Source organism: Leucopleurus acutus (assembly GCF_964270905.1).
Source record: "Leucopleurus acutus genome assembly, chromosome: 20".
Taxonomy (NCBI): Eukaryota; Metazoa; Chordata; class Mammalia; order Artiodactyla; family Delphinidae; genus Leucopleurus; species Leucopleurus acutus.
Genome location: NC_139162.1, coordinates 49,474,969 through 49,491,385, shown reverse-complemented (window position 1 = coordinate 49,491,385; position 16,417 = coordinate 49,474,969). Strand labels below are relative to the sequence as shown.

Below are 16,417 nucleotides of genomic sequence, written 5' to 3'. Positions count from 1 at the left end.
GGACGGACCTCTCCCTAGGAGCAGGGCCAAGGGCCCCCAGGGTGCTGGCAGGGGTGGGCTGGGCTGGGGCTGCCAGGACCAAGGATGGATGCAGGTGAGGTGGGCCAGACACCCTCGGCTCCCCCAAAACACACACACGCGCGCACACACACACACACACCCCCGAATACACAGTTCATGTGCCTGGCGGATGCGAGTCATACCAAGAAAAGAGCAATGGCCAGGCTGACCAGTCCCTGGGCAGCTCGGCCTCCATGCCTGCACCCCGCCCCCTGCCGCCACCTCCAATGTTTACATTCATAGCATCCGAGGGCATCACCCGTCTGGACTCTGCCAGGCTCTGCCACTTGCTGCCTGATGTGGGTAAGTACCCCCACCTCAGATCTGCACGCCGAGGCTGCGACAGACCCAGACGGGAGGAGGAGGGGTCTCCTCAGTGGGTGGGGCTCCTCTGCAGACACCCCATCCGGCCCCTCCCCAGCGCACACAGCTGAGCACCGCGGGTCCCTGGCCTGCCTCCGTGCATTTGCACCTGCCATTCCCTGCCTGGCCCACTCCCCAAACTCCTGCTCCCTCTCCGGTGTCCAGCAGCCACCAGCCTCAGCTGCCCACCACATCCCTCGGAGCAGTTGCTCGCTCGCCCGGCGCCTGCAGCCCTGGGGCGGTGGGGGGGCTCCTAGACTGCCTTGTCCTGCCCTGCCGCCGTGTTTACTTGTTTATGTCCCGCCGCACTTCCCCGTGGGTCCCTCTGGGTCCCTCAGCCGGGTGCTGGCACTGTCCAGCACAGAGCCTGCAGATGTTTCCCAAATGAATCGCAGTCACTCAGCTAAACTGTGTGCGCACGGACAGGCGGGGGATCGGCCCAGCCCTGCCCTCAAGAACTCCGGGCTGTCCTGGAGGATCCCCCCCCAGACTCACCACACCCCCACTCAGACACACCAGCCTGGCCTCCCTGATGGGGCAGGGGTGCTGGGAGGGGGGCAGAGTCCTAAAGTGGCAGAGGACAGGGAGGAGGAAGTTGCTTGAAAGCCTGGTGAGGGGAGAGAGAAGTAGCCCAGGCGAGGGAAGGGGCACAGCTGGGCTACAGGGGGCAGTGTCTGGTCACTGGGCACAGCTCTGTGGTCGCCTCCCCCATCTCCCAGGGGAACGAACCTCTGTTCGACCCATCACGCCAGCAGCAGCCACAGGGAGACAGGACCCTGGAGAGCAGAGGGGCCCCCCCCCACACGCTGTGTCTAAGGCACCTCCTGCCCAGCCATCCCCACCCCCAACCCCGCTGTCACCTCTCGAAGAACGTCCACAAGGCACCTCCACCTACCCAGCACAAACCACTGCCTGCAAAGCCTGGCTCTGCCTCCCTAAGACCCGGGGCAAGGGACTCCCCAGTCCAGGCCTCCGTTTCCTCACCTGTTAAGGGGGCATCACCCCCGCCCCACTGGAGCGTGGCAACGAGGAAAGAGGTTACTGAAGATAAAAAAGCATGTTGGGACTTCCCTGGAGGTCCAGTGGTTAGGACTCTGCCCGTTCGCTGCTGAGGCTGGGTTTAATCCCTGGTTGGGGAACTAAGATCCCGCAATCCGCGTGTTGGAGTCAAAAAAAGAGAAGCATGTACGCTGAGCACGGCTCCTGGTGAGCCTGGAACGCGCGTGTCGTCGTCATTTTACGTGAAGCATCTGGAGCAGCTGGCAAATGGGCCAGCTGGCGCCACCGTTGCTGAGCACCGGGCTCTGGGCTCAGGGGACTCCTCCTGACAACCACGAGAGGCAGGCATGGACGCCGGCCTGCTCAGCCACGAGGAAGCCGAGGCTCAGAGAGGTGAAGTCACCTGCCCGAGCTCACACGGCTGGGCCCTGGAGGAGCTGGCACCTGAATCTGGGGCTGCATCTTCTCTGGGCCTGGACTCCAAATCCGTATCCTAGCTTCCCTCCCTCCCACAGCATAAGTGCCCAGACCGGCAGACCCTCTGGTGGGTCCCGCCCTGGGCAGCAGCGTGGCCTGCCATCTCCATCCCTTACTGGGGTACCGCGGTGGGGTGGGGGGGCGGCGGCAGCCCCCAGTCCTTGAGAGCTGAGCGCACGGGACAGGGACTGGGCAGGCTTGCTGGGAAGGGGCGGGGACAAGGTGGGCAAACCGGTCGGGCCACTGGGCTCCTGGCTTCCAGCTCCCGGGCCTCTCACCAGTCTGGCCTGCGCTGATGCTGCCAGACGGTGGGGCTGGCACAGCGGCTCGGCTGGCGGCAGCGGCGGGGCAGGGAGCTGGGGCCGCGAGGCTGCCATCAGGTATGGGGGACCCCAGGCCGGGGGGATGAGGTGGGCAGGGGCCACGCGCCAGGCCCCCAACCCTCACCAACTCCAGCTCTCACCCGTTTCCTCTGCCCCTCGGGTTCTCCCGTGCCTGCCTCTCAACAGCCTCCTTCCCTCGCTTCCGCTCCTCACATTTTAAACCCAGTGCCCCCCGCCTCATCCCCAGTTTGCTCAGCCTCTCCCCAGACTGGACCACGCCGACTTCATCTGCTCCCCTAGAGGCCCCTCCCTCCAACCCCTCATTAGGTCCCAAATGTCTCAGCCCTGACATTTCAGCCGCTCGCCTGCCCGGTGGCTCGCTGCTCCCCGCCTCTCACCGCACTGGTTTCAAGTCCCTTCAGAGGGTGCCGGCCTCCACCGCCCACAGCGCACCCGCCCAGTACCCAGCTCCCCCCTGATCTTACTCAGCCAGCCCCTGGCTCCCAGCCCACGTCGGCTCAGCACCCGCACTGTCCCAGCCTCTTGGAAACTCCCAGCAGCTCCCGAACACCCAGGCCTTGGAAATCTCACCCACCCCAAATTACCCCCCAACACCCCCCAAGCGTTCTCATCGTCGCGCGCCTGGCTGTCCCGTCCCCCCATCCTGACCTCTCCCTGTTGCTCTGAAGAGCACCCCCATGCCACCTGGGTAGCCCAGGACCCCAACATCCGGGATGAGGTCTCATCTATCGCAGGTCTCGGGGCCGTCCGGTGGGTGGGTTCTTGCTGCTGGCGCCCGAGGGGGCTGGGTACTGAGCCCGCCTCTCGTCCCCACCCCCAGCAGGCCCCCCGCCGCCATGAACCAGCACTACACCATCCACTTCACCAAGGGTGCCCTGCCCCCCCGGACGCCCACCAAGCGCTACTGCTCGGACAGGGAATTGGGGCACCAAAAAGGTAGGGGTTCAGTCTGGGCGGCCCTGATCGCAAGAGAGACCTGTGAGTGGGGGGCTGCTGAGCGGAAGGCCAAGCAGAACTTCAGGCCCCCGGAAGGGAAAAGCCACCGGCGCACCATGGAGGCATCTGCACAGGGGGCCGTGGGGACCGTAGGCCCTGGGAGGCCGGAGGTGGGAGCCTGGGCTGGGGATGCCAGCAGTGGGGGCCCATCTGGCCTGCCCCTGCCCCTAGCGTGGACAGAGTTCCCTCCCCAAATCGCCAGGCCTGTGGGGACTGCCCCACAACCTGGGGGGAGCAGTGCGGTGGGCGGGAGGGGTCGGAGGGCAAGCCCGCAGCCCACACTGAGTGTGTATGAACGAGGAGGGGGTCCAGCCGCCCATGGTGACCGCAGTCGCTGTTGCTCCGGGCGAGGAGGGGGCAGCTACTCCCGTCAGGGCTGATCCAGCCTCCTCGGGGCCTCCCAGGGCAGCCCCCTTCCTAGTCCCCACCCTGTCCCCCTCCACAGTCACGTCTCGTCACTCTGGCCTCCTGTGGACCAGCCAGGCCAGCTCCCAGTGGAGTCCTCTCCGCCCGCCCCCCCACTTGGGGACACCCCAGGGACCGAAGAACTTGGGGTAGCAGAAGCTCTGGGGGCATCATCCCCCCTCTAGCTCCTCACATAGCTAAAGCCCAGGCCCCTGCACCTCTTCCCACCCCCCACCCCCTGCCCCAGCCGTGGGAGAGCGCAGGGCATGGCCCCGCCTCGGCCCACAGCCCCTCCTCGTCTTCTGACTTCTCCTGGGCCTCAGCTGAGTGACGAGCCCCAGCCTCCTCCTGAAGACCTGACCTGGTTCCTGCCAGTGCCCCTCAGGCCCAGTCACCCCCCACTTCCTTCCTTCCAGGATGCTGTCACCAGTAGTACCATGACCCAGCGGCACCTCAAGCCTACAGGCCCTGTCGCCACCCCCCAGGCATGCTAGGCCACCATGGGGTGGCGACGGCTGTCGCCGGGGCCTCCAGCCCCCTGTTCTGCAGCGGCGATCCCAGCCCGCACTTCCCAGCCCCCCATGGCAGCGGCTCTGCCCCGCTCACGGCACCCAGAAGGGGCCGCCTGCAACCACTACCGCCCCCATGCAACTAGCCAGCACCCCCCAGCCGGCCCCCACACGCACCCCCTCACCCGCTGCGGCACGCACCACAGCCAGCAGCGGCCCAGCCCTGCCCTCTGCAGCCAACGCCCTCCTGGAGCCCAGGAGGCCCACAGACACCTGGCACCTGCCTGACACCGTAAACCGTAGCTCCTTCACCTCCTACAGGTCCAGAGCTCACCCAGCCTTCCCTTGCCGGGGCTCTGTCCCTGCCACTTCGCCTCCCACCTAGGCCTGGGGCCTGCCCTCCTCAGCCCTCACTCTGGTTCCTGTCTGGGAGGGCGCTCGTCCCTGACACTGGGCCTCTGGGCAGCCGCTGCTCCTTCACCCGTTGGGATCCAAGGCTTCCAGGCCAGGCCTGTCCATGCTGCCTCCATCCCGGGCGGCCCAGGGGCCCGGGCCCCAGCTTGTGACACCCTTGCTCTGCTTCCTCTCTCCCCAGCCCTCCTGACTTGGGGCAGCGGGGGATGAACACCAGCTTGCTCTGGTGTTGGGGAGTGCAGCTGCAGCAAGAGGTAGGGAGTGGCCCGAGGGACGGAGAGAGCAACACAGCCATGGGAGGGATCCACCCACCCACCCACTCATTCATTCATTCATTCACTCTGTGACCAGGTACTGGTCGCCTACAGGGGCGCCAGGCTCTGTTCTGGGGGTGTCACAGGAAGCAGGGCAGACAGAGATCTCTGCCCTCGTGGAGCTCACGTTCTATAGGCGGTGGGGGGAGGCGGGTACAGGAAAAAAGATAAACAGGGAAGTTCAGAAGTGACAACCACGTTGGGGGGGAAGAATAAAGCAGGGAGAGGAAACGGGGTTTGCAAATTAAACACGGGCATCTGGCGAGGCCCCATCAAGTCTGCATTTAAGCAAAGATGGGGCAGTTCTCTCGAGTAAATAGCAACAGGATCAGCAAGTGCAGACTCTGAGGTGGCCTGTTCACGGGGCAACACGGAGGGACACGCGGCTGGATCAGGGGAGGTGAAGACGAGGGTCAGACGGGCTCCGAGAGGGTGGAAGGTGGCCTCGTGGACGGGGTGAGGGCTCAGCCTTCTCCCCCTGGGGAGGTGGGAGCCACAAGGGCCCAGAGCTGACTCGGGATGTGACCTGAGAGTTGACTGTGGGAGGAAGGGCGGAAAGCAGGGGTCCCGGCGAGGGGTGCCGGCAACCTGACCAGGGAGGTGGCAGTCTCCAGGTCGGGTTTGAAAGCAGAGCACAGCTGAGTGGGGACTCGGCTCCAGGTCAGGCACAACCCCGTCGCTATAGCCTCGGGGTCTCGATGCCCATTTCACACACAGGTTAGTAGAGGCTCGGCGAGGTGAGGTCAGCCACTGACCAGGCAGAGCAGGCTCAGGTCCTCCCCAGCTGCCACCTCAGCTGACCTTGGCCTGAGTCTGCCTCCTGCCCTCCCAGCTGTGCCTCCAGGCCCATCGCTGGCCCCCAGCGAGGGATGGATGCTGCAGCCCACGAGGCCTCTATGAAAGGGGGCGTGTCATCCCCACCACACACCGTGAGGCTGGCCTGGCCTCCCCCCCTGCCCTGCCGCCAACTGAGCCCTACCTTTCTGGTGCCCTGACTACAGCTCCAAGGTGCCTCCCAGAGGCATCGCTCTGCCTGGGTCATGCGGGGAAAGGTGGCGGGGCCAGGACCAGAAGACGCGTCTGCCTGGGGTTCAGGGCGGAACTAGCGACTTGTGGGCACAGGGGTGGACAGGCAGCCGAGGAGCCTGCCCACGCTCGAGTCAGGCTAGCAGAGCAGAAAGGAACGGACTCGGCGGAACTTTTGAGCGCGTACAGCGGTATCTTAGGTATCTGAGGGCCCGGGAGTCTCAAGAAAAGCCTGTGGGATTTTCCCAGGGGAGCCATGATCCCGGTGACCTGGGGCCAGGGCAGCCAAGTTCCCACACACCTCTGGGCCAGGGCCGGGTGGGTCTGGCCTCCTGGCCTTTGCCTGGTGGATCCGGGGCCCAGAAGGGCACATCTGGTCCTGAAGGAGGGGGCTGCCTGCGGCCGCAGAAACCCTCTGTCAGAGGGTTTGACCTGAGTCATGGCTGGGAGTCAGGGAGGAGGGGTGCCAGTGCCGGGAGGGGCTGAGGGCGAGCACTCCGGAGGGTAGGCGGGGAGCAGGGTGGTGCCTGGACAGCGTCATTGACTCAGTTTCCCCACCCCCGGGGCCCCAGATATCCTGACAGAGGATGACGTCTACTGCAGCTGCCTGGCCAAGACTCTCTGCCACGTGCCTGTCCCTGTGACCGTGGGTTTCTACGCCCCCTTTGGCTGCCGCCTGCACATGATGCTGGACAAGATCATGGGTGAGGATTAAGGGAAACGGAACATTTGGTCCCTGCCCAGCCCCAGGCTTCCCTAAGACCTGCTCACCCCTGAGGCCAGTCCGCCAGACGCCCATAAACCAGCATTAACCAGGTCCCTTCCTATGCCTTTGCCCCCCTCCCGCCCCAAATCCACTGCAAGGAGTCTTTCTAAAATACACATCTAGCCCTGTCCTTCCCCTGCTCAAAAGCCTTCCACGGCTCCCCGCACCCTAGGGAGAAAGCCCAGGTTCCTCGCTTGGCTCCTGCCAAGTCCCTCCAGACCTCTGAGCTCCTCGGACCTATCTCCTCTCCTCAGCCCTGGCCGAGGGCCTGGCGCCCACAAGACCCCTGACAGATAATGTTAACTGAAGACATGAGCTGAAACTTAGCCTGGTTCAAACGCTGCTGGAGCTCAGACCCCAGCCCCAATCATGGCCAGAGAAGCCGGAGGTGACACCTCCGTGTGCCCAGCCCTGGTGAGCACCTGTCGAGCAAGCCCATGTCCTGCTCCTGTGTTGCCACAGAGCAACAAACAAGGTCCTGGAAGGAGAAAAGATCCAGCTCTAGGGTAAAAGGAAACAGAGCTTCTATTCTGCGCTGACTCCGACTCATTCCCACTGGCTCACTCACTACCCTCACAGCAGGCAGATCATGTCCCCAACCTCTCATGATCCATCCTCCAGACATTCCTGCCAGCACTTCCTCGGCACCCAAGGGACACAGGGTGGCCCAAACAACCAGGGCCCTGCCCTTCCTGGGCTCACAGACCAGCGTGAGAGACAGAGCTGTCCCCAGACAGGGATGACCCAGAGAGGGCAGGACTGCAGTGGGGGAGCCCAGGGTCACCTGACCCAGCTTGGGGATCAGGGAAGGCTTCCTGGAAGAGGTGATAACTGAGCTGAGAGCTGGAGGAGAGGCAGTAAGCCAGGAAAACTGGACCAAGGGTGTACACTTGCTGCCCAGCATTTCTCTTCCTCAGCACCTGGCCTGCATTCTTTCATTTCTTAGAGCCCTCCCTGCCCCCACCGGTCCTCTCTCCTCTGGGGGCTCTACTTCTGCCCTCCCCTGACCCCCCCAATTCCCCCTCAGACCCTTTCCTGTTCAAGCCTGGCTCCAGGCCTCTCCTTCTGCACTTCTGCACCTGCCCAGCACTTGGAGACGGGCCCTGGCTCCCCGTCTAACATCCAGGCCCTGGCCTGGCCTAAGCCGGGTCTAGACGCTCACACCTTCCCCTGCGCCCTCGGTCCCGGCAGCGCTGATGCAGCAGGAGGCGACCCAGAGGGAGGCCGAGGAGCTGCGGCACGTGCAGTGGCAGCTGAGGCCCGTACGGGGCTGGGGCTTCTCGAAGCTGCTGTGGTACCTGGTGTTCCTGCAGCCCATCATCACCGAGTTGCATCTGCGGCGCAAGAACGTCAAATTCCTCTTCATCCGTTTCAGCGCCTGGCAGTACGCAGGCAGTGACAAGCTGTGGGCCGGCCTGGTGGCCACGCTGTGCGAGGGCATCCGCCAGCAATACGGCGCACTGCCCTTCAGCTTGTACTCGGTGCTGGGCAAGAAGGCGGCCACGAGGCTGGACTACCGCCATCGCGAGTGGCACTGCCGGAGCCGAGTGTGCCTGGCACTGCTGGGGCTGCTGGCGGCGTTCAGCCTGGGCATGAGCCTGCTCTACCTGTCGATGAGCTCCCACGTACTGGGCCACGGCAACATGTTCCGGGCATTCGGCGGCGCGGCCACCACGCTTTCGAGCTCCGGGCTGCTCATGGCCTTGTTCTCGCTGGGCAAGCACTTGTTCGTGAGCCAGCGCAAGAGAATTGAGCGGCTGGTGTCGCAGGAGAGGTTCAGCAGCCATCTGGGATTCATGTGCGAGGTGAAGAAGGAGGTGGGGCTGCTCACCGACTTCCTGTGCTTCCTGGAGATCTACCAGCGGCGCCGGCTGCGCGTCGTGCTCGAGATCACAGGGCTGGACACGTGCTACCCGGAGCGCGTGGTGGGCGTGCTCAATGCCATCAACACGCTGCTGTCCGACAGCCACGCGCCCTTCATCTTCATCCTGGTGGTGGACCCCAGCATCCTGGCCGCGTGCCTCGAGAGCGCCGGCTCCATGAAGGGCACGGCCGACAACGGTTACCTCTTCCTCAACCGCACCGTCACGCTACCCTTCTCCGTGCCCATCATGGGCCGCCGCACCAAACTGCAGTTCCTGCACGATGCGGTGCGAAGCCGCGACGACCTGCTCTATCGCGAGATGACGCTCAACGTGAGGTCGCGGGGCGGGACCGGGGGCGGGGCGGGGACCGGGGGCGGAGACGTCGCGCCGCTCCTGGAGATGGAGGGGCCGGCCCGGGCCGAGAGCGCGCAAAGCCTCCTGGAAGTAAAGGCGACGCGCAGCATCCAGGAGGCGCTCTGTTGCCTGCACGACGAGTACGACTGCCTCATCGATTACGTGCCCGACAACGTGGTGTCCATGCGGCGCATCGTCAACACCGTGCCCATCACCGTGCGCCTGCTGCAACGGCAGCAGGGGGACTTTGAGGGCCTCTCGCCGCGCCAGGCCGTGGCTTGGGTCGTGCTCGCCAACCAGTGGCCGTGCCGTCTCAGCTGGGCCCTGCAGTGCCTGGAGGACCAGCAGCAGGCAGGGAGCGCGCCCGAAGCCTACGCGCCCCTCTGGGACGTGTTCTGCGACCACAGCCTCGAGCTGCACACCATGACCGCGACGCTGCAGAAGGTGCTCGACCTGGACGGCGACCCCGAGCTTTTCCGGCGCTTCCTGGGCGCTGACTTCCCCTTCACCGTGGCCGAGGCGCAGAGCCTCTTGCGCTGTACGGTTAACCTGGACCACTCCATACGCCACCGCATGGGCCTCATCCGGGCCGTCAGCACGCTCAAGACGCCCCGCCCGCCCAAGTCCCCTGCCCGCAAAGACCCGCACGCCGCCAGCGGAGCCAACCACGCCCCCGGGGCGGCCTGGGCAGGCCAGGCTCCTGCGCGTGTCTGTGAAGCCCACCAACCCCAGGACGGGGGCAAGTCCAGACCCATGGCCTGAGTGCCCTTCACTTGGGGTCAGTCTAGCCCAGGTGGGCCTTGAATGGAAGACCTCGGGCGCAGCAGAGGGCAACACTTCCTTCTGCCCAGATGAGGGTGTAGGGGGCCTAACTGGGTCCAAGTCCCAGGGTCCAGTGTCCGGAATGAGGCCTGTGGTGGCCACATTCCCCAGGTGAATCTGTGAGCCAGAGAGAACTGTTGGCAGTAGCCACCAGGAGTGGGGCAGTGTTATCAGTGACAGCATCTGAGAGCCCGGGCAGAAGGACCCATGAGGAACTCGGGGTTCAAGTGCAATAAATGAAGATGTAAAAACCCCAGATTGGTCTTCATGCCCCAGTCTCCCCAGCTCAGTGAGGACTGGCCACCAGACCTGCCCTGTTCTGCCAAGCCCACTTCATCCCCAGGGAGTCGGGCAGCCTCAGCTGGCAGCCTGCTCCCTGGCATCCCAGACGCGGGAGTGGCTGTGGGGGAAGCGGGCGAGGCTGCGGAGTCAGGGGAGATGAAGGACAGAGGGATGCGCCCAGCTGACTCAGTGGAGCGCACCCAGGCCTCAGGGGATCCAGGCCCTTGTCCCCACATCCGAGCTTGCCCCTCTGTGGGCGGGGCAGGAGCTGGCATTTCTGAGGGTGGTGTCCCCAGTGACCTCAGCAGGCTACTGCACTCGGGGTGGCTCCTCCCCTGGCATAATGGGTTAATTAGGCCTCGACAGCACCCCAGTCAGCTGGGGCCGGCAGCGCCGCCTCCACCAGACGAGTGATTGTCCAGGGGGTACCTGCCTTACGGGTCACTCCAGGGCCACCCAAGGAGCCCCTCGATGAGGACAGGGAAGTTGAGGAGCATATGAAGCCCTGGCAGTCCTGGCATGGCTGAGCTAGTGGCACCATCCTGGGCGTGCTGAGAGATGTTTTCCAACAGCAGAGGGAGAGCCTGCCCAAGAATGAAGCCACCACAGAGATGCACGGGTCCTCATGACGCTGTTAGACCGACGTCTCTGTAGACGTGCTACTGGAGACAACGTACATCGCTTCCCGCAGCTCCCTCAGCCAACTTGACTTGGGCTTCTGTTTCTTACCACCCAGAGTCCAGGCTGGAAACAAACTGGCCCCAGCAGTGTTGGGCTGTTGGGGAGGCAGGACTAACCCTTAGATTTGGCTGGAGGTCAGGAGCAGGACTGAGGACACCCCCGGGCCCCAGGAGGAGGCTGTGCGCCGTTACATGATGCCGAGCAGTGGTCAGACTGGTGCCCGATTTATCTTAGACTCTGACCGTGTGCCTTCCAAAGCTAGAGCTTTGGGAGACAAAGAAACAAAAATGAACAAAACAGTAGGTCAGAGGGGCTGGGTGTGGCCAAGATGGCTCCCTGTCCCCCGGCATTCATGGGCCCCTACAGTGTGGGGCTTTTGCTGGGGACTTGCACCTAGAAGGGAGTGGAAGTGACGTGTGTCCGTTTCCCACTGAAGCAACGAGTTAAGAGGCAGGTTTGCCTTCTCCACTCTCCTCCCCCACCTGCCTGCTGGATGCAGGGTCTCCTGAGGCCCTAGGGGATGGCAGAGCCACCAGAGGGCGCGGGGGCCTGGCTTCAGGAGTCACTTCGTGGAGAGAAGGTGCCTGTCACCCAGAACACCCACATGCAGGAAAACAAACATCTCCCATGTTAGGGCATTGAGATCTAAGATGTGGTACAGCGTCTAGCTTGGGCGATACCTGGATGGCTGAAGGCAAAGGTAAGAAAATACTTGGCCGAAGGGATCTAACTCCATGATCCAAGACCCCTAAAAGGTCGGAAAATCAGAGCATTGCAGAATTGGTCTATTAGTCTCCTGGGGCTGCTGTAACAAAGTTCCACAAACTGGGCAGCTTGGAACAACAGAAATTTATTTTCTCACAGCTCTGGAAGTCAGAAGTCCAAACTCAAGGAGTTGTCAGGGCCACACGCCCGCGGAAACCCATAAGGGAACCCTTCCTTGCCTCTTCCAGCTTCCGGTGCTTTGCTGGCGTCTTTGGCGTCCTTGACTTGGGGTTGCATCATAAGCCCTCCATCCTCCCAAGGTCTTCTGTGTTCTCACATCTTTCCTTTGAGCATATCTGTTCTGTCACTGTCTCCAAATTCCCCCTTTTCATACTGGATTGGGGTACTCTATAACCTCATTTTTAACTTGATTACCTCGATAAAGACACTATTTCCAAAGAAAAGTCCCATCCTGCAGTACTGAGGATTAGGACTTCACATATCTTTGGTGGGTGGGGAGGTGGGCACAATTCAACCCTGAACGAACAGTGGAAAAGGCCGAATTCCTCACCACAAGCTAGAGTGAAGGGCGGGGACAAGGCTGGGAACAGGACCCCAGGCCCTCCCAGGCACCACAGGATGGGGAGGCACCCTCCCCGCCCCTCCCTTCAGCCATCTGTTGATCACCTGGCCTGCAGGTGGAGGCAGAGAGCAAAGGGGATGGGCAAGCAACCAACACCGCCGTAAGGGCCAAAAGCCCCCACCTGGGTCGATTCCTGAGCAATGGCTAGATGCGACCAAAGGCCTACTGAGATTCTTAGGGGACTGTACTGACAGACCCCAACCGGGCAAAGGACTGCGGTTTCTCAGCATCTTGAAGCAAACCTCGCACTCCCCAGTCTCCCCAAGAAGACTTGGGCAGGAGGCAGGGCACCCTGGAGGGGCTCATTCCACAGCCACCTCACACCCGGGCACAGCTGCGCCAGCCGGAGGATGACACTGTGCGGGTGTCTCCCTGGCTGCCAGCGGGGCGGGTGCCACTGGCTGACGTGGGCGGCTTCCCCCAGCCCCTCACCCAGATGAGAGGGAGCCCCAAATGTGGCTGCCTTAAGGAGCGGTCAGGACACCGGAGCTGTCGGTGACTGAAGAGCGAACAGCAAGTGGCCTAAACAGGAAAGGTGTTCATCCCAGACACCCAGGTAGCTGCGGTAGAAGATTCCGGGGTTTGTGCTGGAACCAAACGGGCTCCCAATAGGCAACGCTGTGATTCTCATAACCTTTCCACCGTGTCTCCACCCACCCCGGGCCAGCCTCCCGTGCAGGGGAGGAGTGGGCACAAAGGCCTTCCCCGTAAGTGGTTCTCGCCTTTTCTGAAGGATGAAACTCAGATTTCCCAGAAATGCCCAAGAGCCCTCTGGGCGCACCTCGGCGCCTGCAGGCGACCGGCCAGGCTCCGGGGCAGAGTGCCCTCCTGCCTGAACATCTAGGGCTGCCGGCGACAGGCTGGTGTCTGTCCTCCTTGGACCACAGGCGACCGGGCAGAGAAATGACCTCTGGACCCGCGTGCCAGGTCCACCACCCTGAGAAGCTGGACCTGAAGCTGGAAGGTATTTGGGGGCTGTTTCCTCTGAAGAGAGGGAAGTGGAAGTGGGATCATACACGGGATGGCCAGCTGTGTCAGACACAGGAGTGTGGGTGCGCGCGCCAAGAAGGGGCCTGCCTGTCCCGCCTCTCCTGTGGGGCCCATCCTCACACGCCCCAGCAGATGTTCCGCGGGCACGACCCACCTGGCCCCTGCCCTCCCCGTCTCTGTGCCAGAACCCCCGCAGGGGGAGCCCAGGATCAGCACAAGCAGAGAGCAGGCCAGTGGGGAACCCAGCTCTGGTTTATTAGAAAAGGTGTGAGCAGACCTGCACCGACAGGAGCAGCCCTCCCCCCCACCGCCCCCCACCCCACACCCGCGCCTCCCCCACCCTGGGCTGTAGTGCCTCTCAGGGCACAGCCTCGAGTGGCCCGGACAGCAGGGTCTCCAAGCCCTGGCTGCTCCCCACCCCAGCTCCCTGATAGATTTATTGCACTTAAGAAAAAGAAAGCTCTGATCCTCTGATCTCCCCCACCCACCCCAGCCCAGGCCCTCACCCCGCCTGGGGCTGCTCTACAAATTCCAACCACCACCATCACTCACCGCCCCTCCCAAGCCATGCCTCCTGCCTGGTCCTGTGCCCGGGGCCACCAGGGGATCATCCTGCCACCACCTAGGACTCCTGACCTCTACCGGGGGCAAGCCTGGCCACGTGGAGCCCTGGGGAAAGGTGCCCGGCCCTGTGGCCGGTATCCACTCCTCCCCGGCGTCCTCCTCCCATCCACCCCCAGCCCAGTCTTCGAGTGTCAGACACATAAATAGAAGTGCTTAAGTCAGGGCGGGGGGGGGGGGGCCACTCCCTGCAGCTCCTGCACCCCGTGTAGTGTTGCTGTGGGGGGCAGGGGTCCCCAGGAAGGCCCCCCACCCCCTGGGGTCCCAGGCCTCAGGAAGGCTGGGGGTGAGGGTGAGCAGATTCTCATGGCTCTGGCCTCAGCTCTTCAAAGACGGACCGGAAGAAGGGAACTTAGGGAGAAGAGATCGCAGGGGGGCGCCTGTCAGAGCCAGGCGCTCCGTCACTGGCTCCCCAGCTCCCGGGGCCCCAGGCCCTCACCGCACCTCAGGTGTCACAGTGTCTCCTGCCCAGATTCCTGACTGGCCTCCAGAAGCAGGTCCTCGAGCTCCTTCTCGTTCTTGGAGCAGCTCAGCTCTGCACGAGAAGAAGGGTGGGCGGCCTCCAGTCAGGCGGGTGGGCTGGGGGGTACCAGCCCTGCCTCAGCTAGAGCCGCAGGGGAGCACAGGCCTAGGTACCAATGAGACCACGAGACTCAGAGTCAACAGAACTTGCGTGCCCCGCCCCCAAGGAGCTCCCCGGGATCCGAGGGAAGTGAGGCGGGGACTGAGGATCAAGCCCCGCTTGTCCCTGCCCCTTCAAGGGCCACTTTAAAGAGGGGGAAACCGAGGCACACCAACAAGCAGGTGCTTGGCCGGGGTCACACACAGCACACAGGGGCCCCAGTCACCTGGCCCCAGAGGTCCTCTCACCGTGTTCCAGGCCACAGCTGCCCACCTTGGCCTCGGGCCCTGGGGGCGGCTCCGGGGGCAGTGCGAGAGCGAACTCGGGCTTCAGGCCGTTGGGCAGCGGTGGCCCTGACTGGGGCGGCTCCGGCTGAGGCTCAGACGACCCTGGGTCCCGAGTGCTGACGGCCTCAGCTGGCGTCCGGGCAGGTGAGGTGGGCAGGAAGGATACGGCAGGTGGGGATGGAGGACGAGGAGGGGCAGGTGGGGAAGGAGAGGCGGGTGGCACAGGAGGCTCTGCCCTCTCGGGTGGACTCTCCACCCGGGTCACCACAAACACTTTGTGGCCCCGGCCCGGGCTGGACACGGAAATGCGCTGCTCGGTGGGGGAGGAGGGGCAGCCTGGGGGGCTCCTGTCCCCAGGGCCCAGGGAGTCCGTGGGGGGCACCAGGGCGGGGCAGGGGGCCTCAGCCCTGTCCCCATCCTCCTCCTCCCCATCCTCCCCCTCGGAGTCTGAGTCTGAGTCCGAGTCCGGCCCGGCGCCGGGGCCGGGGCCCCCGTTCTCCTGCGCCTCGGTGGCAGGCTCCTCCGCGGGCGCGCCGGCGTCTGGCTGGGGCTCAGAGACAGCGATCTCGGCCATGGAGGCCGACGGCTGCAGGCACTGCCCCTGCTCCTCCCGCGCCAGCGCGAAGTTGCGCCTGCAGCCGTTCTGGATCTCAGCGAGCAGCGCCTTCTGCGTCTCAATGAAGCTCTTCACCTGTGGACAGAGCGGGCCTGGCTCGGGCTCTGGGTGGCCCGCGCCCAGCGGGTCCTGGGGCTGCCCCCAGGCCAGCCAGCCAGCCCCCCACCCGCCCGCAGGGAAGAGCGCACTCACCGCCTCCTTCTTGGGTTCGCGGTCAAGGTCCAGGCGCAGCAGAGAGTGGTTCACCTTGAGGGCCAACGACAGTGCCATGAGCCCGCCCGTCTTGATCTCGTTCTCCCGAAGGTCCAGTCTCAGGAGGCGGGGGCTCTCGGCGATGAACTCCGCCACCGCCACCGCGCCTGGGAGGGGGACCGCAGGGGCTGGCCACGGGCCCACACCCGGCTGGCCGCCCCCCGGCCTGGCCAGCCCGCCTCCTGCGCCCGGCCCCGCGCCCTACCCTCGCACGTGAGCTTGGTGGAGGCCAGGCCGAGGCGCAGCACGCTGCGGTTGCCGATGAGGCCGTTCTTGAGGTTCCGCACGCCCTCGTTCCCAATGGGGTTGTGGCCCAGGTTCAGCGTCTCCAGGCTGTGTGTGTGCGGCTGGAGGGAGCGGCGCCCGAGAGCCAGGAAAGGCCCAGGAGGCCAGTCAGGAACGAGGCAAACGCACACGCTCTCTCCTCGGCAGGGCGCCCCAGTCCGAACACCGGCACGTTCCCGCTTCAGGCCAAATCCCTCGTGTACTCAGAAGTCTCCCAAGAGCCAGCTGCCCCGTCCACTCGGCAGCCCTCCGAGCGTCCAGCCAGGCCCCTGTTCCCACAGCCCGGGCCCAGCCTCTGCCCTCGCCAGCAGCCCAAGGACTCTGGGCACAGGCCTGACCGTGGATAATTCTCAACCTGGGTCTGAGTCTCTGTACCCTGTGGGCTGGCTTTAAGTACCACATAACGAAAAGATTTAAGACTTCCTGATGGCTTCCAGAAATGCTAACTTTCTATGCAAAACATTTTCACCTGGTACAAAGCGTTGTACCAGGCTATGGTGCTGAATGCAGAGAGACAATGAAAGAAGGGCTACTTTCCTCAAGGGAAAGAGGATGCAGAAGCTGAAGCAAAGACCAAACAGGGCTGGAGGAAGACAGCAGGTTCCTGAACTGGCAGGACGAGCAAGACGGGGAGCCGCGACAGCCGGAAGATAGCGAGAGCCGGGGGTGGGACAGGTGCTGGGCCGGACCGCGCTGCCCCCCTCCCCTCTCCGGCCGAC

The 16,417-nt window shown here is 64.0% G+C and overlaps 2 protein-coding genes across 3 annotated transcripts in view; one reads left to right on the top strand and one right to left on the bottom strand.

Annotated features, from left to right (window-relative positions):
- Positions 1 to 71: 71 nt before the first annotated feature.
- Positions 72 to 9,654, top strand: NKPD1 (NTPase KAP family P-loop domain containing 1; the record flags this gene model as incomplete). The annotated part of the gene is made up of 5 exons (XM_082861912.1): positions 72 to 94; positions 304 to 363; positions 3,064 to 3,179; positions 6,480 to 6,611; positions 7,865 to 9,654. The coding sequence occupies exons 3-5, from the start codon at positions 3,080 to 3,082 to the stop codon at positions 9,652 to 9,654; spliced, it is 2,022 nt and encodes a 673-aa protein (XP_082718038.1). The 5' UTR covers positions 72 to 94; positions 304 to 363; positions 3,064 to 3,079.
- Positions 9,655 to 13,614: 3,960 nt separating this feature from the next.
- The window catches only part of PPP1R37 (protein phosphatase 1 regulatory subunit 37), a 40,885-nt gene continuing 38,082 nt past the window's right edge, over positions 13,615 to 16,417 (bottom strand). Inside the window, exons 9-13 of one of the 2 annotated variants that reach the window (XM_082862132.1) lie at positions 15,619 to 15,760; positions 15,354 to 15,520; positions 14,507 to 15,236; positions 14,081 to 14,171; positions 13,615 to 13,987 (exon numbers count right to left, since the gene is read on the bottom strand). In XM_082862132.1, the coding sequence (XP_082718258.1) occupies positions 14,089 to 14,171; positions 14,507 to 15,236; positions 15,354 to 15,520; positions 15,619 to 15,760 (1,122 nt within the window). In that variant the 3' untranslated portion in view covers positions 13,615 to 13,987; positions 14,081 to 14,088. Of the gene's footprint in view, positions 14,172 to 14,506; positions 15,237 to 15,353; positions 15,521 to 15,618; positions 15,761 to 16,417 lie in introns of both variants that reach the window. The other variant, XM_082862131.1, reaches the window with a different exon arrangement.